This window comes from Barbus barbus (assembly GCF_936440315.1).
Source record: "Barbus barbus genome assembly, chromosome: 39".
Lineage (NCBI taxonomy): Eukaryota > Metazoa > Chordata > Actinopteri > Cypriniformes > Cyprinidae > Barbus > Barbus barbus.
The window spans coordinates 9,469,701-9,494,222 of NC_136717.1; the positions used below are offsets into that span (position 1 = coordinate 9,469,701).

Sequence of the window (24,522 nt, forward strand, 5' to 3'; positions counted from 1 at the left end):
CGAGGCTGCAGCTAATCACGCTAACGGCGCTAGCAGTGCTAACTGCATGCACGCTGAGGAAGCCGGTGAGGACAACGTATTCACCATCACGGAGCATGACGTGAGGAGGGCATTCAAGAGAGTGAACATCAGGAAGGCAGCAGGACCAGATGGCATCACAGGTCGGGTTCTGAAGGCCTGCGCTGACCAGCTAGCACCGGTGTTCACCGAGATCTTCAACCTCTCCCTGGAACAGTCCATAGTCCCCTCATGCTTTAAGCAGTCCTCCATTGTTCCTGTCCCCAAGAAACCGCAGCCCACCTGCCTAAACGACTATCGCCCTGTAGCCCTCACATCAGTGGTGATGAAGTGCTTTGAGAGACTGGTCAGAGACTTCATCATTGCATCACTACCAGACACACTGGATCCACTACAGTTTGCATACAGACATAACCGCTCCACGGAGGATGCCATCTCACACCTCCTCCACACCACAACAAGTCACCTGGACTGCAGAAAAGGGAATTATGTAAAAATGCTGTTTGTGGACTACAGTTCAGCGTTTAACACCATAATTCCCTCCACACTCACCTCCAAGTTGGAGGTCCTTGGTCTCAGCACATCCTTGTGCCAATGGATCTCCAGCTTCCTGAAGGACAGACAGCAAGCCGTACGGATGGGTAAACACACCTCATCCTCCATCACCCTAAGCACTGGAGCCCCTCAAGGTTGTGTTCTGAGCCCCCTGCTGTACTCACTGTACACTTATGACTGTGTGGCCACTTCCAACTCCACCACCATCATTAAGTTTGCTGATGACACTGCTGTGTTGGGCCTGATCTCAGACAACGACGAGACGGCCTACATACAGGAGATTAAGAACCTGGAGAGTTGGTGCCAGGTGAATAGTCTACACCTGAACATCAGCAAAACTAAGGAGCTGATAGTGGACTTCAGTACGAAGCAGGAGCGGTCATACCAGCCGATCACGATCAACGGGACTCCAGTGGAGAGAGTGGACAGCTTCAGATACCTGGGTGTTCACATCACGCAGGACTTGACTTGGTCCTGTCATACCAGCACCCTGGTGAAGAAGGCCAAGCAGCGTCTGTACCATCTGAGACGCTTAAAGGACTTTAGACTTCCCTCTCGGGTGCTTAAGACTTTTTACACCTGCACCATTGAGAGCGTCCTGACGGGCAGCATCACTTCCTGGTTCGGGAACTGCACTATGCAGGACAGACGAGCCCTCCAGAGGGTGGTGCGTTCAGCGGAACGTACCATTCACACCGAGCTCCCTGACCTGCAGGACATCTACAGCAAGCGGTGCCTGACCAGGGCCAGGAAGATAGTGAAGGACCTCAGCCATCCCAACAATGGTCTCTTTTCTCTGCTGCGTTCAGGGAGACGCTTCCGCTCCATGAAGGCGAACACAGAGAGAATGAGGAGGAGCTTCTTCCCGCAGGCCATTCGGAGTCTTAACCACTCTCCACTCTAATCACATCACCCCACACTTCCACTTTGCACATTTTTCAAGTACAATCTGCACTAATTTGTAAAAGGTTACGTAAGGATAAATGAGTGGGACTTACATACCATTTGTCTTTTGTCTTTAGTATTCCTTTTACTCACTTATACACTTTACTGCACTGCACAGCACACGGACACTTTATCACTGACATACACTTTACTTTTTATAGAATCTATATAGAATCATATTCTATTTTTTATTCCTCATATCTATTTTTATTCTCATATCTATTTGTTATTTTATTTTATTGCTAGTTTATTTCTGTATATATGTTTACTGTACTTTTTCTATTTGTATTTTTGTAAACTTGAGGTTTTTCTTAATTTTGTTGGACAATTTGTTGGACAGTCGTACAATACATTTCACTACATGTCGTACTACGTATGTATATGTATGTGACAAATAAAATTTGAATTTGAATTTGAATTTGAATTTGCTTATTAGGTTGAACTGGATCATCAAAGGTCAGCAGCAAAGACATTGGTTAATAAAATGGGATTAGATACATTTGTGTTATTTAACATATTTAATTATTGTAGGTTTGCGTCATATTCTGAGTTTGCATTTCACTGTTTTAATTCATTTTGATGAATACTGAATCCGTTTTGGGGTTTTTTGCCAGTGAGAAGAATTAATGCACGTTCACATTTAGTCTAGAACTACAGTAACATCATGTTCACATACAACGCCTCTGTACTTCCAATTTCTCCCAGCATGGGGACAGGAGAACTGTCAGTCAATAAATGGGAAACCAAAGTAACTGGCATTACTTTTTTGAAAAAGTAACTCAGATATTTTCTTGTAAATTAAAAAAGTAATGCGTTACTTTACTAGTTACTTGTTACGTAACTCGCGTTACTTGTAATGCGTTACCCCTAACACTGGTTAGGAGAACGCAGTGTTTTAACTAATGACATCTGAATGATCGGACTAGTGCTGCATCATTCTCTCCTGTTTTAAGCCTTGTCAGTTTAAACATTAAACTGTTTTAAGCCATTTAAATTGTGAGTTAGCACAAAAGATATTTCAATGCGGTACTCGCACGCTGTGACAGATTGTTTCTCTGCGCGCGCACACACACACACACGCAAAAAATGCTCAGCTCGGACCTCACGGGAGTACCAAATTGAGTCCGCTTTCTTGACTGTTTAAGCAAATGCACAGTATGTTATGTTAATGGCTGTTTTGATGAGTATCCGCGATTTGTTTTCGACCCACTCTTCACCCCAAACCAGAGCAGATTCACAACGTCTTCCACCCATGGCAGTAATGCTGGGCCCCCTCGCTGTACCGGCTCAAATGCATGAGCAGTTGCAGTTATTATGGGCTCAACAGTCCTTTCAAGTTCGTCTTCCTCCATTTAAACAAGCGTGTGTTCAAAAAATAAAGAAATACTTATTACTTTACTGGCCAACGGAGCGAACCAACCCCTGTGACGTCACACGTGGTGGTACTGCAAGATGGCGGCGACCTTGCTCTAAAAGCTATAACAAAACATAATTTTTTCATTAATCATTTTTCATTTTTTCATTAATTCATTAATCATATTTGTCATATATTTTTAATTAAAGTGGAAATCACTTTACTAAATAATGTAAACTTGACTGACTGCTTCACTTCCACTTTAATACTCAATAAGCATGATTGCATACATGCACACACATTTTGTTGCAGATATAGATATTTGAAATCATAAGATATGAAGATCTAGTGTTTGTGTGAATATATGAGCTTTTGTTTAGAAATTTGAGACCATTTATTTTGTGAAATCTTGTTTTTTAAGCTTTTTTAACTGTTATAGCGCCACCTATGGTCCGATCTGCATGAAACTTTGCATGCTTCTTAAGAGTCATCTGTTACGTTTTCACCAAGTTTCGCAAAGTTTTGAGTTTCCGTTTATGTTTTATAGGCTTTTGTTATAGCTAACCAAAGGACAAAATTCAACATTTTTTGAATTCAGAGTCCAGAGAATATTACTGCAGTGGTTTGATCAAGATTGAGCAAAAAACCTAGGACTAGTTTGGAAAAGTATGTTTTAACATATTAATGAATAGTTAATGAACGATTTGATGAACAGCAATGTTCTTGAGGCAAAGTTGTTCATTATGAGGAGATCTATCAAATGATATGCATATTGTGTTGATGTGTGAAAAATCGTGCAATATACAATCGTCTATGCGCTATGCAATTCCACACCCCAGTGGCAGGTTTCTTTAAAAATTATTTGAGTTTTGTTCCGATCGGCCTCCGTTAACCTTGTCTAATATGTGCTTAAACTTCTTTGGCTAATGTTGTCCATGTTTTTTGAGATACGTGAATGTCCTCACAGACACTTCGGACAAAGACACTGCATACCAATTTTCAAGTCGATCAGACGGGTTGCGAATTTATAGTTGTTTTTATTGACACTTGAGCCTGCGACAGACAGTTTAGGGGTTACGAGTGATTTCGTACTTTCGATCACTGTAGCACCCCCGTCAGGCTGATTGGCGCGAGCCTCGGTCACGTTGTAGATGGTGTGAGTGCTACCATCCATCCAAGTTTCAAGTCTCTACAACTTATGGTTTGGTCTTTACGATCAGTTTCACATGGAAATCCCTCATCCGTGACCATTCTAACAATTACAATAGGGTTTCAGTGCTACGCGCTTGAACCCCTAAAGACACAAAATTAAACGGTATACAGTGCTATACATGTTGGCACCCTTGGTAAATATAAGCAAAGGCAGCTGTGAAAATAAATCTGCATTATTTATCCTTTTTATCTTTCATTAAAAAAATTCACAAAATTCCAACCTATCATTGAAGTAAAACAATTGAAAGTGTGGGGGGGGGGGCTTTTCCCAGGGTAACAGCTCTGAATTTTCTCCTATAATGCCTGAAGAGTTTAGAGAACACCTGATAAGAGATCAGAGACCATTTTCTTCATACAGAATCTCTCCAGATCCTTCAGATTAGCAGCTCCATGTTAGTTCTTCTTCTCTTCAGTTCACCCCACTCATTTTCTACAGGGTCAGAGAACAGGGACAGCCATGGTAAAAGATTCATTTTGTGCTCAGTGACCCATTTTTGTGTTTATTTCAATATTTAGTTTGGATTGTTGTCCTGGTGGAAGATCCAAACACAGCCCATTATTAGCTTTCTAACAGGTTTCGATTTTTTAATCTGTTGGTATTTGATAGAATCCATGATGCCATGCATCTGAACAAGATGTTCAGGACCTCTGGCAGAAAAACAGGCCCACAACATTAAAGATCCGGCATTTAACCATGGACATGGGGTACTTTTTTATCCCTGTTTGTACTAAACTCATCTGGTGGGTTTGCTGCCAAAAAGCGCTTTTTTCAGTTTCATCTGACCACAGAAGCCAGTGCCATTTGAAGTTCCAGTTGTGTCTGACAACTGAATTTGTTTTTGGATGAGTGAGGAGAATTTTCCTTGAAACCCTCCCGAACAACATGTGGTGATGTAGGGGAATATATATATATATATATATATATATATATATATATATATATATATATATATATATATATATATATATATATATATATATATATATATATATATTTTTTTTTTTTTTAGGTTTCTGACCCCAAGACTAAACTAATCTCTACAATTCTACATCTGTGATCCTTGGAGAGACTTTGGACACTCAAACTCTCATCCTCACCGTGCATTAGAACAATTTAGACACGTCCTCTTCCAGGCAGATTTTTAAAATCTTTAGTTAACTGGAACCTCTTAATTATTACCCTGATGGTGGAAATGGGGATTTTCAATGCTTTAACTCTTTTCTTACAGCCACTTTCTATTTTGTAATGCTCAGCAATCTTGTTCTGCACATCAGAACTATATTCTTAGGTTTTACTCCTTGTGATGGATGATTAAGGGAATTTGGCCTTTGTGTTCCTCATATTTATATTTCTGTGGAACAGGAAGTCATGGCTGGACAATTTCATGCTCACCCTAGTGTGCTGAAATGTAAATATGAATGGGAATATACTTCAGAGATATTTTACTCATAAGAATTTCTAGGGGTGCCAATAATCGTGGCCAACATTCATTGGAGAAAAACATTTATTTCATCATGAGATTTTCTCCCCACTTTCAATTGTTTTACTTAAATGATAGGTTAGAATTTTTTTACATTTTTGAGTGAAAGATCAAAAGCTGCAAAAGCTTTACACAGCTGCCTTTGCTCATATTTAGCAAGGGTGCCAATATTAGTGGGGGGCACTGTATGAACTGATTAATAATGAGTTATTTTCTGTGTTAAGTTGAATATAACAAGGAACATTACTTTTATTAACTATGGGAGACAGTCCCAAAGAAAAGAGTCAGTTTGGCAACACACAAGACACTAAAAGGTCTTGGCAAATGTCTGCATGAACTAAAGAAATTAGATACACTCTAGGGATTACAGAGAATGTGGAACAGGTGTGGATGACGATAAACTCAACATATTGTTATCTGATGATACTATTGGAAATTATGAACTATGGGTATGTTTACGCGGCAATGATTGTACTAAAAACAGATAAGATTTTCCTTCACGTTTTTTAAAAAGTTTTATTACAGACAACAGTGTTCACACAAAAACAACTACAAATGCTCTATTATGCATGCCAGGCCAGTAGTTTGCAATATCACTTTGTAAGGCAAAAATGAGCTTTTTCATGCTATTGTTTTTGCTTTGAAACCCATTTTAAAATGATTTTAACTTGAGGCCCACAAAACAATCTTGACAATCTTAAGGCCACTGACATGTGAACGAATGTGCAAAATCCATACAAACATTTTCAATTTTTATTATAAAAAAGTGTAGTGTAAACGCTTCCTAAAACTCATTTCACATTTTGTTTGCACTAGTGTTTTTAAGCCTTTTCTAAAAGTTGCTCGTCCACACTGACACCTCTGAAATGTTTAAATCACCTTGCTGTGGATGAATAAAATGTCATACACGCTCTCTAAGATGATACAATATGTGTCACATGACTAAACATGCGTCACCGTTTTCAAATATAACCAGTTCCACAGTCCAAAAAGAGAAATAGCTTTCAAATCCACATTATTTGGGATGTAGATTGCCATAGTCTTAGGCTATGTTCACATTAATCTAGATAAAATCTGAAGAAGCCATGTGCATCCAAAATCACATACTGTAGCATACTACATCTGCCATATTGGCTTTAATGACTTTCTGTGTCAGTTGCGTCACTTCAATTCGATTCACAACTCCTCTCCTGTGGACTCATGGGTTGGTAAAGTGTCTATTGGAACACTTCAGAATCTCGCCAGAAGTAGTAGGTAATCCGAGTACTTTTCACTTTCTGTTTTACTAATCTACCTAGGCTTACTTTGGCTGCCATATAGTATAGAAGTAGGCGTATTTGGACATACTAGTGTTTTAAAGATGTTTACAAAAAATTGCTTTGTTATTTCTTCTGCGGAGAACAAAAGAAGTAGAAGAATTTTGGTAACTGAACAGTCCATTGACTTAAATTATAAGTACAAAAAAACACTAAAACATTTCTCAAATTTTTTTTTTTTTAATGATCACAAAAGAAAGAAATGTTTGGAATGGCAAAGAGAGTTGAACACAGAATCTTCCATTTAAGGCTAACTGTCCTATCAAAATTGTGGTATAAAAACTGGTTATAATATATCTGAATCCAAGTAATATTTTTAATAATGATACATTAATATAATTATAATTAATATAAACATACTTAAATATGCTCTCGAAATTAAATATGCAATAAATATATAGAAAAATAGCTCCTGCATATATGTTTGCTGATCCCATTTGGTTTTAAATTTTGGTAGGGTATATATAATTATGTAAACACATTAAGTGTGACTTAATTTTTAAAAAACTCTTCAATATGGTTTTTAAAGGAAACATTTAATCCCTTCGATTATCATGTTTCTGTTTTGAATCAGACAGGAAAAGAATGGACAGCTCCAGGCGAGTATTGGAAATTTGCATCCCAGATATCCAAACCTGTCTTGTAAGTATTTTTATTTTATTTATTTATTTTATCTTTTTTTTTTTAAAAGCATACTCAAAAAAGACTGTATCATGCTATAATGTAGGGTCTCTCTCTTCCTTAGGTTAGTGAAAGACATGAAATATTTTTTTGAAATCCTTTTAAAACAGAATAATGGAATGGATCATCTGGAAATAGCTGTATGTACTACAATATTTGTGTGTGGTAGACTATTTAACTTGTACTAACCTAAAATTGTACATTTTATTAATCTCAGATTCTTTTTATTTTCTTTTTTTCTGCAGTGGAGTTTAAACCGTGACAATGACACTTTTTCTGTGATAACCTCTGAGTTTTTGTCATTACATGAAGGTACGTTTGTCCCAAAATGACAAAATTATGAACCCGTTAAGAGGAATGGCCAAACGTTTCACAGAATGATTTTGATGTGATGTTACGGCATCTGCAAGGCATTTTTCAATCATGAATAGAACTGTGTTATTTTGTGTTAAACAGGTTCTTTTTGAAAGTCGGTGCTTGAAATAGCTTTTTATTTCATTGATTTTCATCGATGACTGCAGTGTTTATATTTTAATTATAGGCCTATAATTCATTGTATAATTGTCACATGTGTGGACTTTAGTTTTGTCTTTTGCCTTTTTTCCTGTGTGTTCCTGAGTTCTCTTATTTGGTTTTGGTTTTCAGTCTGTTGATTCATTTACCCTCATTAAGTAATTATTGGTTAATCCCCATCACCTGTGTGTAACCTTATGTTCAGTCCTATTTAAGATCCCCTTTGAGTTCTGTGGTTTGTCGGTTATTGTTTATGTTACTGGCACGAAGTTCTTATCATTAAACCCTTTTTTCAGATATTCCTGAGTCTGTTCTGCCTGCCTGTCTGCGTTCCGTAACAATAATAGACCTGTTTTAAATTACCTTTAAAAAAATAAAACATTTTAATTGAGGAGTAAATAGTCAAATCTTTTGTTATTCTTACAGTGCATTAGTTATGGGGTAGCCTAATTATTGTGGGGCAAATTAATTTTAGCCTAATTTTAATTTAATAATAAAAGTAACTTCATAATAGGCCTAATAAAAATATGAATGTAACAGGCCCACATTAATTGGAAATGCTAAATCCTCTTAATATAGTCAATAATTGTTGTTTTTGACAATATCTCTGGCTATCGTCAATACAATATATATATTTTTTGCCATGAAAATTCGATTTAGGTTTAAGAAGGACAAGTTCTTGCTGGTTCACACTTCCAACACGAAGTGTGGAATAGAGTCGTATCAATATTGACTTTTACAGGACTTGTTGATAACATGACTCATTTCTTTTGTCAGATGAATCTTCTCTACAAATGGGAGATATTGAACACATACCTCAAACCAAAGCGAGTTACGATAGGCTCCTTGAGCCGATTCCCATGACACCCCATCCTGCAGGAGACATGATCAGAGAAGACCCACGAGATCACATCTATAAACGTCAGCACTATGGAAATCTTAAATGGAAAATTGAAGAACACTCTTGCCTGAATGGCATTTTAAAAATTTGTTTTTTTCTTCTAAACAGACCAAACATGTTCCCTTTGTTTTAAACAGACAAAATGCTAGAAGAATCCTACCTGAAAGATTTGTTTCCCGAATGCCATTACAATCCAAGTTACATACTCAATAAACAGATTGGACGATATGAAGGTGTATATTTGGTGAGTTAAGCATTTTTAATCTCTGCATAGACTAAGATTCTGACAAAAACTTTTCCGTTTCTATTACAACCACTGATTTTTTCCTGAATATTTGGCCGCGATAATAGCTATGTGGGATTTTGAAGGGTTCTAGAATACAATCACAGCCTTCAGAGGTGAAATCGCTAACATTAGCATGCTAATCACAGAAATATCCAAGAGAGTGCTTGCATTACCACACTAACATTACAGCTAATGTTAGCATGTTAATGTTACCCATTCCTACATGGCAAAAGAAGTCATATTTTACTTAATTTACAGTCTGAATTCAATGTAAGTATTTAAAAAGACTGGCAACCACAAAATAAAACAAAAACCACACATGAATTTGCAATGCGCTAATAATGAACAACTTTACATCATTTATTTATCCTAATGTTATGTAATTACATGTACTGATTGAAGTATAAATAGTATATAACTAATATAACTAATATAACAAGTATTTATAACAAGCATAAATTATAGATACAAGTATAGATTAGCATTAGTTAATGTATTATGAATTAACTTGACTTATCAAAGACCAATAGTATATTAATAAAGTAACTTTGACTTAGATTAACAAACAGTGAAATAACTAAACCATAAAGAGTAATGAGTATCTTTGGCTATGTTTCTGTTCTTGTAGATTCAGTTTTCTTCAGTGTATCCAAATGACTACACGAGGCAAACTAATGCAAACAATGATGAGATGTGCTTCTACAGACAAGACCCATCATTTCAGGCAGAGTATGCATACAGTATTGCATTAATCAGAATACACCTTTCCATTGCCTTGTTTAGCAATCTTTTTGTTAGTTAATAAGCATGCTTTACCAGTATTTCCTGTTTGCAACTAACTGCATGCTACCACGTCTTCACTTTTTTTAGTAAAGGACTTGCTTCTTATCTGACTGAGGTGGAAGACCCTGATGTAAAAAAGATAGATACAGGTTAAACTCTTATGCTAAAAGTAATCTAAAAAAAAAAATGAAGATTCCAAAAATATATATTTGTAGGCTCAATTTATATGCTAAATATAGTGCCATTGTAATACTTACTTAATTCTGGTCCTGAAGGTCCTGAAGGTCCTTTCTGGCAGCGCGTCTATGACGTGAAACCCCTCAATGTTGCTTCAAAGCAAACTGCCATTGTGGTAAATTCCTGCAGAACAGCTGGAAACATTGTGATGTCCCAAAGTCATGCCATGCCAATTGTTAGAGCCTTTTTAAATGCACTGCATTCAAGAGAAGAGACACGGTAAGCTTGTCCATTGTTTACCTCCTTTAACCCTTCTCATTTAAAACTGCTAGACAAATATATACGGAGGAAATTATGCACTGAAAAAAAGCTACTTCAGCATCAAAAAGTTGGTGAAATCTTTCAATATTCTATCAAGAATGTAACTTTTCGTTGAATATCAATATTTGAAATATAAATCACATATTCCTCAATGCCTTAATTTGACATGACACGTTACCCCCAAATGGGGACAATTGTGTCACTTATTTAAAATCATATCTGTATGGTTCTGTTATGCAACTTGAAGGACAGCTTATCTGATTAACATGTCTGGCTCTTTCAGCTGCACCCATGTTGATACTATAAGCTTTTATTCTGTTCCAACAGTGTAGAAAGCAGGTGTGGTGTTATACTATAATAGTTTTTCCATCTTCACAGTGGCTACTCCTTGTTGCGTGTGTTGAATGTCGTAAGGCGTGAAGACAAGTATGTGGGCAGCCGTTATCTGGTGGAACTTGAACTTGTGGGCCCACAGGGTCAGAAAGCTCTTGTTTCGCGTTATGTTTATGCACTAGCTGAGGATTCAAAAAAGCAAACAGTCCTCTGCAATCCAGAAGCCTTCAGCTGGAACCCATCTGCTACTGTTCATATTATCGTGGCAGGTAAAACTAATCAGATTTATCAGTATTTGTCTTTTAAATGTGCTGCATTCAAGTCTTGTTGGAATTGCCACAATAACGAAATGACAACTCTGATATTTGACTTGGAGCTACTTATGTCTTTAAATTCATCACACCAAATCAATACACATGTCATCCAAGTAAATGAATGGGCGTCTAATAAAAACTGTTTCCCTGTTCACTTCCTTTGTTTATTTCTTGTCCCTGTTTCTACATCCTTGCACCATCTCAATACATTTGTGGCCCAGTACTTTTTTTTCTTTTTTGTAGGCACCCTAACTAATAAAGCCATTGCCATTTGGTTATTGTGGTTACACTTTATTTTAATGTGTCCTTGTTCCAATATCATTATACATTTAAGTGCTGAGAAGATGTACCTACTCTATGGTTAGGGTTAGGACTAGGGTTCACCTTGCTTGAATTTAATAATGCATAATTAATTGTTATCATAATAGTAATATGTGTAACAAGGACTCCTTAAAATAAAGTGTTACTGTTATTGTCATATAATGTCAAAACTCTTGTAATTACCTTATAACTAATGTGTAATTACATGTTAATTAAAAGCTTGACAACAATGTGAACATTTTCCTAATCAAAAACTTATTACACCAACATTACAACCTGAATGCAGCATTGTTAAATTGATTGTCACAGTATTTTATTGTCTTATATTGTCTGTTCATGTGTTCCTAAGACAAAATTATGAATGCAGTCTTCATTTATGTTCCAACAGTGAAAAATCAGGCCAGATGGATCATACAGTTTATCAGGGAAATGGAAAAAGTGTACAGAGCAACTGGGGACAAAAACTTTAATGTAATAATTATAGATTACAACAGCTCTGACATAGATATCGAGAAAAGACTCAAAAAGGCAACATTACCAAGGTAAAACACATTGTTTTATACATTTTTGTATATATATGTGTGTGTCCATCAGTGCACAATTCCTATGGCTAATGATGTCAACATGCACAAATACACAGCTACAAGTTTAAGAAGATGGATGGTAATTTCCAAAGATCAGGTGGCCTTCAAGCTGGAATGGATCTTGTTGAAGTAGGTAACCTCATTTTAACAATATACGCTCTTTATGTTTCAGTTTCATTTTTCTTGATCTTTGAAGCTATTGTTTTGGATGAATGAACTGATATATGGAAGATGTTGTAATTTTAGTTCTTCGTTCTCAGGATGAGCATAGTATTTTGTTCCTGTGTGACCTGCACCTCTACTATCCAGTGAATATAATAACCACTATACGAAAACATTGTGTCGAGGGAAAGATGGTCTATGCTCCAGTTGTGATGAGACTGGATTGTGGTGCTTCCCCAAGAGCCCCAGCTGGTACTGATCTCCAATATTAATTAGTGTTTTACAAACCTCATTATGTTTGCAAAGTAATCAGACTTACAATTTCACCAGGTAGATGAAGAAACAGGTGAAAAAACTGCCTTTATGAGGCAGTGTGTCATGACAACAGCGAAGTTTTAGGACCAAACACTAAAACATTTAAACTCACTATCTTTTTCCTGCTTTGCAGGCACTGGTACATGTTTGGTACATGTTCAGATGTGTCATGATAATGCTGCTAATGTGCTCTTTATTAAGTAAGTTAAAATATTTGCCATAGGTTCTTGGGAGGTCTCTGGTTACGGTCTGATGGGAATCTACAAGTCAGACATGGACCGTATTGGTGGCATGAACACCAGAGAATTCAAAGACAAATGGGGGGGTGAAGACTGGGAGTTATTAGACAGGTAATAAAAGCCAATCATCTTTGGAATTATTTAACAATTATATGACATTTTCTAGTGTTTTGTTAATTACATTGGTGCACTCAGTAATATTTTGCTAATTAAAAGACTTTTAAACTAAAATTGCAAACGTTTTATGCATTTTGGCTGTTTATTTCACTGTCAATGTCATTTTGGGGATCTGAAAACTTTTGAAACCAGGTTTCAAAGTGCAAGATTTTGAAAACAATACCATTATCATCTCCGTGTAAACTATGAAGACACAAATTTGAATGTGTGTAGGCACATAGTATTTTTTGTTTTTACTATATGACATCGCCAACTACTGGCCAGGTAGGATAATACAGCTTTTTTATAATTTTCATGGATCAGTGCGAACAGGGATTGTATTGACAACACTGTCATCTGTACACAAAACTTTTCAAAAATGCAAAGGAATACAATTTTTTTTATTTTTAGTGCAATCGTTGAGTAAACTCATATTCTACATGAAATTTGTAACTACTGCTACTACTAATAAAAATTATAATAATAACTACCTGTAGGTGTCAAAAAAGTAAACTAAATTTACTATATATATATATATATATATATATATATATATATATATATATTAGTGCTGTCAAACGATTAATCGCGATTAATCGCATCCAAAATAAAAGTTTTTGTTTACATAATATTTGTTAATATATGTGTGTGTACTGTGTATATATACACACATGCATGTATATATTTCAGAAAAATATGCTATGTTTATATATATATATATATATATATATAGTATATACTTTATATATTTTTCTCTCTCTCTCTCTCTCTTTTAGAGTCTTAGGAAATGGGTTAGAAGTGGAACGACTCCACCTCAGAAATTTTTTCCACCATTTTCATTCAAAACGTGGAATGTGGGAAAACAACAAGCAAGGCTAAAAGCAAATGCGCATGACATTTTTTTCCAAACCAGTTGAGTGCAAACCTCGCTGATATCTTTGGTCAGTCTCCATACTCAATCAAGAGGTCATCTTTCAAGAAAAGACTTCATGGATTCCACTCAGAAATGTCATGGATGAATCTGATTGCGACAACCAGTATTGCTAGCTATAAGGATATGCCACCAGCATACTAAGGGTGTAAATTAAGGTTGGAGGTTAGAATTTGCTTTAGTGTTGTGTAGACAATCAGCCTTGTGAATAACATGACTATTGACATCTTAAGAACTAGTGGTGTTTCAGTGGTTTAGTGAAGAAGAAGAAAAATCGCTAATGCTAACGGCAGCCTTTACTAGCAGAATTATTATTCCCCTTTGAATTAAGTTGTTGGATGACTTAACTTTAAGTCATATCAGTGTAAGTCTCATACTCTGGGAAAATAATAATGCATGAACATGTTATTTTTCCGTTCTTAGCAGTTGTTTTTTCAGCTTGATCATATTAACACTTCTGTACCCACAAAACCAGTTTTATTGTGTGTTTAGCAAATGGCCTTGAACACAGTGTTGTAATGAAACAAAGTGTTGATTTATTAAAGAAAGAAAGAAGAAAACTTACTCAAAAAAATGGCTGTTAAATATGAAATAATAAAATAATAGACGCTTCGGGTTGACAAGCTTTTTTAATGTTTTTGAATGAAGTCTCTTATGCTCACCAAGGCTGTATTTATTTTATTAAAAATACAGTGAAAACTGTAATATTGAAAAATATTAAAATAAAATATTATTTTGTATTTGAATATATTTCCAAACGTAATTTATTCCTGTGATGGCAAAGCTGAATTTTCAAGTGCCATTATTTCATATTATGTTGAACTTTTGAACAGTAATGTTTATTTAATGTATGAAGGCCCATGATCTTTTATAGCTTTCATAAAATTAAAAAAATAAAACCCTCTTTGTTCTCTTCTGCCTTTGAGCTCATAGTGGAGGCTGTGCATTCAAATGTTCTTCAAGGTTGAGTGAGATTATTTGCAATGAACAAATGGTCTAAAAATATAGTGCGAGCCACTTTAGATGATGCCAACTTTAGACGTTGCAACCCTCTCAACTTACTAAAGCCTCTAGAAATGTTCCTTTCTCACTTACCATATATAGACCAATAGCTATATCGTAATCCATGGTTTTATATAACCAAAGTAAGCCTTTCAATATCCAATCACAATTTAATAGCACTAGCATTAGTCAATCAGCCAGGAATTTTATTTCCATATGCAAAAGACAAACTGCTTACATCTCAATGAAAAAAAAAACATTAAAATTGGTGTAAAAAATAGGACATGATAAAAACATTAACTTTTTCATCAAACTAATTATATTATACTGATGAAGTTGTAGTAACATTTTGTTGTTAATATTTTCAAAAGATTTGGTGATTATGATGATTGTACATTATGCAGCTTATCACAAGGCTACTTGAAAAAATTAATTATTTTATTATGCTCAAAGAAACAATAATTTGTGATCATGATTTTATGATCATGAATTCAATGAATTGATCATGAATTTAAGGCTTGAAGGGCAATACAAATTGTGTATAAAATTAAAGATTTTATTTTCCTTATTTTGAAAAAGTATCTTTTTAAGTTAATATTTGCACAAATGTGTAATTAATATCAGCAAATTGAGTTTACATTTTTAAAGTGTGTGTGTGTGTGTGTGTGTGTGTGTGTGTGTGTGTGTGTGTGTGTGTGTGTGTGTGTGTGTGTGTGTGTGGTTTTTGCATTTTTCTTGATAGGACAGTGGAGATCTGACAGGAAATGAGTGAAAGAGAGGGGGGTGGGATCAGGAAAGGTCCATGAGGCAGGATTCAAACTCGAGACACCCAACTGCACCATATGTTGGTACGTTGCCCACGAGGGTGTCAGCCCTGACACGAGTCTGTTCTGAATGGTTGCTAAGTTATTGCTGTGAGGTTGCTAGAGTGTTCTAAGTAGTTTCTAGGCAGTGGCTAGGATTTTCTGCTATTGTTCATAAGGCTTTGAAAGGCAGATGCAATGAATGATTACGATGAGTGATGAAGTTGTCGCTTACTGGTTGAGGTTAAAAGAACCTTAAATAAGGCTAAATATTCTTAAATCATGATGAATTTACTGGTGAATCATTTTTTTGTCATTGCTTCTTTTATTTTAGAATAAACCTCATAAACCCTATTTACATATACAAATAATACGCCTGGACTCCCAGTGTCCCCGTACATCTCATAGTTTGAATGAGGTGACAACAGGAAAGCTCTTTCACCCTGCATGCTTTGAGTTCGCAATGACATGTGCACTTTCTAATGTTCATCTCTTCAAGGTTGAGTAAGATTAGATATGGGGTACAACAGGACTAAAAATACAGGATCACCAGTGCTGTATTGAAACAATGGTCTGCTTAACCTGTTTATTTACTTCTGTTACCATGTCACCGTGCCCATCCCTTAGCCTTCCAGCTTAGTTTGTCTTCTCAGATTCACCATAGTAAAATGTCACATCTGAGCCAGAACTTAAGAATGGAATCGTTGTCATGTTGTAACAAAACAAGTAATCATTTGTCATCTTTAAAGATCAGCTGTTCATCATTTATCATGAAGAAATATGTGTAAAAAAGTGTTCAAATATTAGTTATAATATATTATTCTATTGTGCTTGTATTTAAGTGCAATTGGATGCAGTTCAAAATCTTTGAAACTAACTATTTCACACAGAACTATTATTTATTTCTCTGTCCTCCGCAGTACATTAAATATGTTAATCATGAAAAATGATTAAAGAAAGCAATAAAATATACATGTATGTTAAGGTAAATTAATTATATTTGAGAATATTGAAAGAATAGAAAAGAATAGTCATTTTCTTCTTAATAATGTAACTTTTAATGCCAATTTAAGACTTCATTGTAGCACACCAAAACATCCCAGTCAAACACATGCCATCTTAGTTTTTTGATTGCTATTATTATTATTTGGTACATTTATATTGAAATGAAATGATGCTGTGTGAACAGTCAATTATTCAAATCAGATTCCATCCGGATATGCACAAAAATGGCAAAAGGGTAAATAATTGCAGGATATAAATTTTAGGTCAACTATTACTTAGCAGTTACGATGAGTTGGCTCGGCAAAACAGCAGCTCAGAAAGGTCAACACAACAAGAAAACACTTCAGTCTCATCCCTTCCATTTTATATCTTCTCTGTGAAGACCAGAAGGTCAGGTTGGTTTCACGAAGGGGTTCACTGGCCTCCCCCAGCAGCATCAAACATCTTCTTTCTTCCCTCCATTCCAGACATAGCTTCCACATTCTTACGCCAGTCACTAACCTCAGTGGTCGAGACCTATTAGACAGAAAGCAACAACGGATTGTAGTGGCATGATTTCAGATGGATCAACTCATATGGAATTATATTCATTGCCAAAGTGTGGAGATGAGCTAATGCGTCTGTTGTGACAAACTAAACAGTATTTAAAAAACGATATTAAAAGCTTTACTCAAGTATAAAATCTAGAAAAAATGGGACCACTTTAGTATAAGGACCAGTTCTTACTATTAACTAGTTGCTTATTAGCATACATATTATCAACATATTGGCTGTTTATTAGTACTTATAAATCATATATTTTGCATGAACATATTCCACATCCCTAATCTTACCCAATACCTAAACTTGACAACTACCTTACTAACTATTAATAAGCAGCAAATTACAGCCGGAGTTTATTGAGGCAAAAGTGCATTTAATGGTTTGTTAATAGTAAAAATTGGACCTTAAAAAATGTGTAACCGAAAAAACATGTACATGACATTTACTTAATATGTAATATCAAATTTTCTTTTCTGCTGCGGTTTTGATATATGTTTTTTTTTATATATATCACCTTACCTTTTCTTGCTTGATATCCTCCTTCTTGACTGACTTCAGATTTGCACGGAGGTCCATGGAGCCTTTGTGTTTGGAGCCCAGCAAGGCCCTCATCATCTCATCAGCAGACACACGCACCTTCCTCAGGGCAGGTTTCTTGAACTTCCCACCTAGATCCTGAATTTTCAACTTCAGCTCATTGATCTAAAATCAATGGAATACAAAATTTCTATTACCAGTGAGGTGCATAATGCCTCAAAAAAGCCATCTGTTAGAACTTCCATTCTTCTCAATGGCAGCTCCTTTACATGCACCCTCAGAAGTATGCAACCCATTGTCAGAACTCGGGTTTGATCAAGAGCATTCTGCCATTTTTTTGGTTTTGTTTTGTTTTGTTTTCCTACTCCATATGGGGATAGCCCATCATCTGCAACTGGTACTTGCACCTCCATGTGACCTTCACTTTCAGTCTCTCTTCTGTCTTGTCAGTATTGTAAATCTTGTTGCTGTGTCTCTGGTCAGTGTCACCAGTGGAATCCTGGTCTCCTATTTGCTTGTTTGTGCTTTATAAAATTATAGCTATCCAACTACTGTGTGGTCACAGGTTCTGCGAGTTTAGAAGCATAGTTCAGCCATTCTGTGTTTCCCAAAACCATAGTTCCAAAACAAATTTGTATCACAAAGTTGTGTGGTCGGAACCATAGCTCTCAATCTGTGATTATAAGTAGTTTGTTATTAGTATGACGTGCATTTTGGACCATGCGAACCAACTAAATCTTGAGCCTTGAGCAATTTAATCACAAATTGCAAATTGCAAGTAATTCTCAAGATCTTGATCAGCTTTTTGGGCGAGTTAGGCCCTCCACGATTTAGAATTGTAGAGCCCTGCCTTAGGCATTATACAATCATGTGAAGGCATTCTAGATCAGTATCTGTAATAGTTCAAATTATTTTCAAGAACCTAGGCAAACAAAGCGGCTGTGGATTTCTGTCGACTTGGATCATGTGTGCCTTGATAACCAGTCACATTATAGCCTTGACATTATTGAATTTTGAGCAAATTGTGAAAGTTGTGCGACACTCAATCACCATTTAGCACGGGTATGAATGAGAAGTGCTGTAAGCTGAATCCCACCTGTCGCAAAAAATCAGTGGCTTCTCTTATAAAACTTTTTTTTTTTGTGGTAAACTAAACAATAGTTTTTGATTAAACTATTTTTAGTGTAAAACATGTTGAAGATTAGATGATGAGGTTTTTCCTGTTTAAAAAAAAAGCTGTTTATTTAGCATAGTAAAGCCTCTCCTCCATTGACATCCATAAAAAAAACGGTATCTGGGGCCAGTTGCATAAAAGGTTTAGACTAGTCTTATCATTTTTTTCTTTAAGACTGGTCACAATTTTTTAAATTCGGTTACTTAAAAACTTCTTAACTAAGACACTGTCAAATTCTACTGCATTTCTTGATGGAGTCAATGTACACAATATGGGCTTCAGGTATGGGCCCCAAAATTGTTCACAGGTTCCATGTTGGCCCTATCTGAATTTGCCCCGGTACAATTCCGTAAGAGATATGGGCTGATTAAGATAGGGTAGTTAATGTGGAACAAACATATATGGGACCAATACCTCAAACACATATCATGCTTGAATTTGCCTCAACATGAAATGTTGGCTGGAAGTTACCCACCTGGTGCAGTCCATACTGAAAATATCTTATTAGTTGGTTTTATACGTACATCTTTGTTATGCTTGTTGACTTTATTCTCATAGTCGTATCTCTCTTCATCTACAACATCGATTTTGGTATAGAGTTGCTTACACAGATTCTGAAAATGAATATGCAACATAAATACAATTGGTCTGCGAGTTGACAAATAATAAATGAAGCTAAACTGCAATTTTTTTCTTCAACTAAACTGCTCTTTCTGACTGAGTGCATCACCTGTAACTCTGCCAGAGAGAGTCCAGAAAACTGCAAAGGAGGGTGTTTTTCCCCGAGGTAGCGATCTTTCTCTTCTTCCCTGTCCTGTTTCTCTTTCTCCAATTCCTCTATTGCTCTGTTTAGAAGCATTATCTGATTGAAGAAGGAAGACAAGCTTTAATAACAATTTCACAACAAAGTAGGGAATAATGTAGGTACAACAACATAGATAATCCAACCTTCAGAGAAAGTTTTCGAGATGCTGAAATTTTTGACTTAGGCTGTTAAATAAAGAAAGGGAAATGAGATGTAGATAAAAAGCTATATATCTGTGTAAAATATTGCTTAGCATGTCTTTTAAAATGATTAAGACATACTTTGATGTCCACTTTTGGATTTCCAGGCCTTCGTATCTGAAAAATGACCATTTATATAAAGCAGAAACGTTTATGTAAATGTGAAAATAAGCATTAGTTTGATATCTGTGTAAATAATAAATGCACTGTCAATGTAAAATTGGTAAATAGTATTGAAAACAATTGCTTACCGGACTGCGAGTATCAATAGTTGTGGTGCAAAAAAGAGGAAGCAATCATCAGTAAAGCATTTTGAGTAATCAAACTATTCGACCTAAGTAATTCAAAACATTTATGCATCTCTAAATACTGATGAAATGCATTTTGAGTGGCTATCCTGGGTCTCACTCACAGAATGTAATGCTGTACGTTTATGCACTGTGAACAAATGTTGAATAATCGTTTTTTTTTTTTAACTGTACTTACTCGCCCATTTTTGTTGAACTCGCCCGTCTTGTTGAACTACTAAAAAAGAAATTCAACCAGAGATATCAGATGAACCCTAAAAAAATAAATACATAATAAATATTAACAATAAATTTAACATGAGAAATTTTACAGCTAAGTTTTTTTGTGTATGGATGTCATACCTGGTTTCTGTCTGGGTGATGGTCACGGACAGGAGGCAGAACAACAGGGTGTTGAGACAAAGGGATTTTATAGTCCAGCCGGCACTGGCTGGCAGATATAGTGTCGGTCGCCAGGAATGCCTTGGCAGTGTTCTACAAATGAAATATCACTAACCATGAAGCTGTAACAATCCAGCAATACATAAGAATGCACAATGACTTTTCTCTGGACCGGAGTTGAGTTCATAAACACACACATAGAAAAACAAAATATTGACTCAATTGATATTTATTAATTCATACGATCTCCTTTGTATGTTTTTTTTCCAATCTGCTAACGTTCCTTCATATATTCTCATAATTCAGACTTTTTTTCTTGTGATTTCAACTTTACATCTCGCAATTCTGACAGTTTTTTTAAGAATTGTGAGATACAAACTCACCATTCGGACTTTATTTCTCAGAATTAAATGAGATATGAACTCGCAATTGTGAGAAATTAAGTCAGAATCGTGAGATATAAACTAGCAATTCAGATTTTTTTTTTTTCAGAATTGCATGATATAAACTCTCAGTTGAGAATCTTTAAGTCAGATTTGTGAGTTATGAACTCACAATTCTGACAACATATCAGTCCTTTTTTCTGCTCAGAACTGAACTTTTGAACTTGCAATTCTGACCTAATTCTCGCAATTGTGAGAAAAAAGTCAGAATTGCAAGTTTATATCTCGCAATTGTGAGAAAAAAGTCAGAATTGCAAGTTTATATCTCGCAATTGTGAGAAAAAAGTCAGAATTGCAAGTTTATATCTCGCAATTGTGAGAAAAAAGTCAGAATTGCAAGTTTATATCTCGCAATTGTGAGAAAAAAGTCAGAATTGCAAGTTTATAACTCACAATTGTGAGAAAAAAGTCAGAATTGCAAGTTTATATCTCGCAATTGTGAGAAAAAAGTCAGAATTGCAAATTTATATCTCGCAATTGTGAGAAAAAAGTCAGAATTGCAAGTTTATATCTCGCAATTGTGAGAAAAAAGTCAGAATTGCAAGTTTATATCTCGCAATTGTGAGAACAAAGTCAGAATTGCAAGTTTATATCTCGCAATTGTGAGAAAAAAGTCAGAATTGCAAGTTTATTTCTCGCAATTGTGAGAAAAAAGTCCGAATTGCAAGTTTATATCTCGCAATTGTGAGAACAAAGTCAGAATTGCAAGTGTATATCTCGCAATTGTGAGAAAAAAGTCAGAATTGCAAGTTTATATCTCGCAATTGTGAGAACAAAGTCAGAATTGCAAGTTTATATCTCGCAATTGTGAGAAAAACGTCAGAATTGCAAGTTTATATCTCGCAATTGTGAGAACAAAGTCAGAATTGCAAGTTTATATCTCGCAATTGTGAGAAAAAAGTCAGAATTGCAAATTTATATCTCGCAATTGTGAGAAAAAAGTCAGAATTGCAAGTTTATATCTCGCAATTGTGAGAACAAAGTCAGAATTGCAAGTTTATATCTCGCAATTGTGAGAAAAAAGTCAGAATTGCAAGTTTATTTCTCGCAATTGTGAGAAAAAAGTCAGAATTGCAAGTTTATATCTCGCAATTGTGAGAACAAAGTCAGAATTGCAAGTTTATATCTCGCAATTGTGAGAAAAAAGTCAGAATTGCAAGTTTATATCTCGCAATTGTGAGAACAAAGTCAGAATTGCAAGTTTATATCTCGCAATTGTGAGAAAAAAGTCAGAATTGCAAGTTTATTTCTCGCAATTGTGAGAAAAAAGTCAGAATTGCAAGTTTATATCTCGCAATTGTGAGAACAAAGTCAGAATTGCAAGTTTATATCTCGCAATTGTGAGAAAAAAGTCAGAATTGCAAGTTTATATCTCGCAATTGTGAGAAAAACGTCAGAATTGCAAGTTTATATCTCGCAATTGTGAGAAAAAAGTCAGAATTGCAAGTTTATATCTCGCAATTGTGAGAAAAACGTCAGAATTGCAAGTTTATATCTCGCAATTGTGAGAAAAAAGTCAGAATTGCAAGTTTATATCTCGCAATTGTGAGAAAAAAGTCAGAATTGCAAGTTTATATCCTGCAATTCTGACTTTATAACGCACAATTGTGAGTTTATCTCCCATAATTCTGAGAAAAAAAGTCAGAATTGTGAGATAAAAAGTAACAATTACATTTTTTATTTTTTATTCAGTGGTGGACACGGTCTTCCAAAGGAAAATTGAAGAAACTTAAAGAAAAATGTTTTCATAAATAAGTACTAATACTAATTATTATGTCAGTCAGAAGATAATACATTAGCTTGTTTCTTTATAGGTATCTTTTAAAGGTATTTTTCATCATTAATTTCGATCAAAATGACCATTTAAAAAATTAAATAAGTCATAAACATAAAATGCTATGTGTGTGTAGTGAATAGTTGATTTGTCCCTTAATCACAGATTAATGTCAGTTAAAACCATGTCTCATGCAGTGAAAAATGATTTCATTATTAAAGACAAAATGACTCTTTCACCTGTTAACTATCATATAATAAGCTTGCAGAAAGGTATGCAGCTGCAACAATAATCCACATGCCTGTTCCGCACATTTCTAAAGTTATGCCTGAGCAGGAAGTGATTAACTTAGAGGTCAAATGTCTGTAATATATAAAAAGCAACAATTTCTACTCTACCAACAAATGCATTACTGTACTTCACGGAGAATGCGAGAATCCATTAGCAGAGGCAACCATTTTTGGCACTCTTCTTCATAAGCTTTATTACTCAATAGTATTGTTTCATATATGCAAAGGAAAGAAAACAATAGTTGGGAGAAGGTAAAGGACCTTGTTGACATGCTGCTACAGTCCAGAGCAGGTGCTTCAGCTATTTATTCTGAAACATGACCCCAACACAGTTATGGGGAACTTGCTCACCACTGTTATTATAGTATCCGTCTCAGCGTCCGCTGATGGCTCAATGCATCACTGCCTTTCAACACCTGTCAACATAAAACCACAATGAGGTAGATTAGCTAAGATTTGAAGGATTTATGGTTATTCAACCAATTTAAAATACATTTAAATAAAAGAGAGAAAAATAAGATATTTTGGAAATCTATGCAAAATAAAATATAAAATTCTTCTATTGTTTGTTCTTGTTCTCATATTGACGGGAGGTATACAACTGTTGGATAAAAGCAACACATATTCATATTTATCATAATTTTCTGAAAAATTATTTTTTGACTGAAAAGATATTCTCTTGCATTGTCATGTGCTAATTACAAGCATATGGCTAAAACAAATAAAATATTACTCCTTAAAATATTTGGATATAAGTTTGGACAACAATTAGTTTAAAAATGCATTATTTTGATCAATCAAATATTATGTAGGAACTGTATGAAAATGTAAAAAGCATATGTGTGTCACGTTTCTGATCTGTTTTTGTGTAGTTATGTCTCTGGCTGTGTCCAAATTCAGGGTCTACATCCTTCGGAGTACTCATTTGAAGGATGTTACGTCACAGCGCCGCGACGAAGGCTGTCCAAATTCGTAGGATCCTTCAAATGCGGCCCACAAATACGTCCTCCTTTTCCCCGAATTGGAAGGATGGGTGTGGTGGATCCTTTCCCGTCCTACCTATCCCATAATTCTTTTCGGCAGAGCGTAATGGCGGACGAAACGAGCGGTAGCGGAGTGGGAGAGGAGTTTCTCTGACAAAACAAGCTAAAGTTTATGCTTCGGCTCAATGAATTTGTAGGAGAAATTAGTAGAATACTTAAAAACAAATGAAAATAGACTATAATGGCTTACCTGGATGTGACTGTCTTGTAGTCTGATATAAAAAACTCTCCGACAACGAGCAAAGAAAGTATTTAATTTATTTAATTGCTTTATTTCTTCCAAAAGAATTCAAATGAGGAGAATAACTCTTTGTTT

The 24,522-nt window shown here is 35.4% G+C and overlaps 2 protein-coding genes across 4 annotated transcripts in view; one reads left to right on the plus strand and one right to left on the minus strand.

The window, feature by feature from the left end:
- Nucleotides 1–14,779, plus strand: part of b4galnt3a (beta-1,4-N-acetyl-galactosaminyl transferase 3a) — a 32,735-nt gene extending 17,956 nt beyond the window's left edge. Inside the window, exons 7-20 of the mRNA XM_079399265.1 lie at nt 7,456–7,523; nt 7,627–7,702; nt 7,808–7,874; nt 8,853–8,996; nt 9,114–9,220; nt 9,891–9,991; nt 10,133–10,194; nt 10,321–10,501; nt 10,922–11,145; nt 11,900–12,053; nt 12,152–12,224; nt 12,356–12,509; nt 12,796–12,922; nt 13,744–14,779. Of these exons, the coding sequence (XP_079255391.1) occupies nt 7,456–7,523; nt 7,627–7,702; nt 7,808–7,874; nt 8,853–8,996; nt 9,114–9,220; nt 9,891–9,991; nt 10,133–10,194; nt 10,321–10,501; nt 10,922–11,145; nt 11,900–12,053; nt 12,152–12,224; nt 12,356–12,509; nt 12,796–12,922; nt 13,744–13,846 (1,641 nt within the window). The 3' untranslated portion in view covers nt 13,847–14,779. The remainder of the gene's footprint in view (nt 1–7,455; nt 7,524–7,626; nt 7,703–7,807; nt 7,875–8,852; nt 8,997–9,113; nt 9,221–9,890; nt 9,992–10,132; nt 10,195–10,320; nt 10,502–10,921; nt 11,146–11,899; nt 12,054–12,151; nt 12,225–12,355; nt 12,510–12,795; nt 12,923–13,743) is intronic.
- Nucleotides 14,780–16,586: 1,807 nt separating this feature from the next.
- Nucleotides 16,587–20,659, minus strand: tnni1d (troponin I, skeletal, slow d). 3 transcript variants are annotated; one of them, XM_079398915.1, is made up of 8 exons: nt 20,618–20,659; nt 20,454–20,529; nt 20,049–20,084; nt 19,911–19,952; nt 19,693–19,824; nt 19,487–19,576; nt 17,771–17,953; nt 16,587–17,224 (listed from the first exon to the last, which is right to left on the minus strand). In XM_079398915.1, the coding sequence occupies exons 5-8, from the start codon at nt 19,819–19,821 to the stop codon at nt 17,123–17,125; spliced, it is 504 nt and encodes a 167-aa protein (XP_079255041.1). In that variant the 5' UTR covers nt 19,822–19,824; nt 19,911–19,952; nt 20,049–20,084; nt 20,454–20,529; nt 20,618–20,659; the 3' UTR covers nt 16,587–17,122. The 3 variants fall into 3 exon arrangements, with proteins under 3 accessions (XP_079255041.1, XP_079255042.1, XP_079255043.1); XM_079398916.1 differs by having other exon boundaries at nt 20,454–20,489; nt 20,618–20,653; XM_079398917.1 differs by lacking the exons at nt 20,454–20,529; nt 20,618–20,659 and adding an exon at nt 20,219–20,424.
- Nucleotides 20,660–24,522: the final 3,863 nt, after the last annotated feature.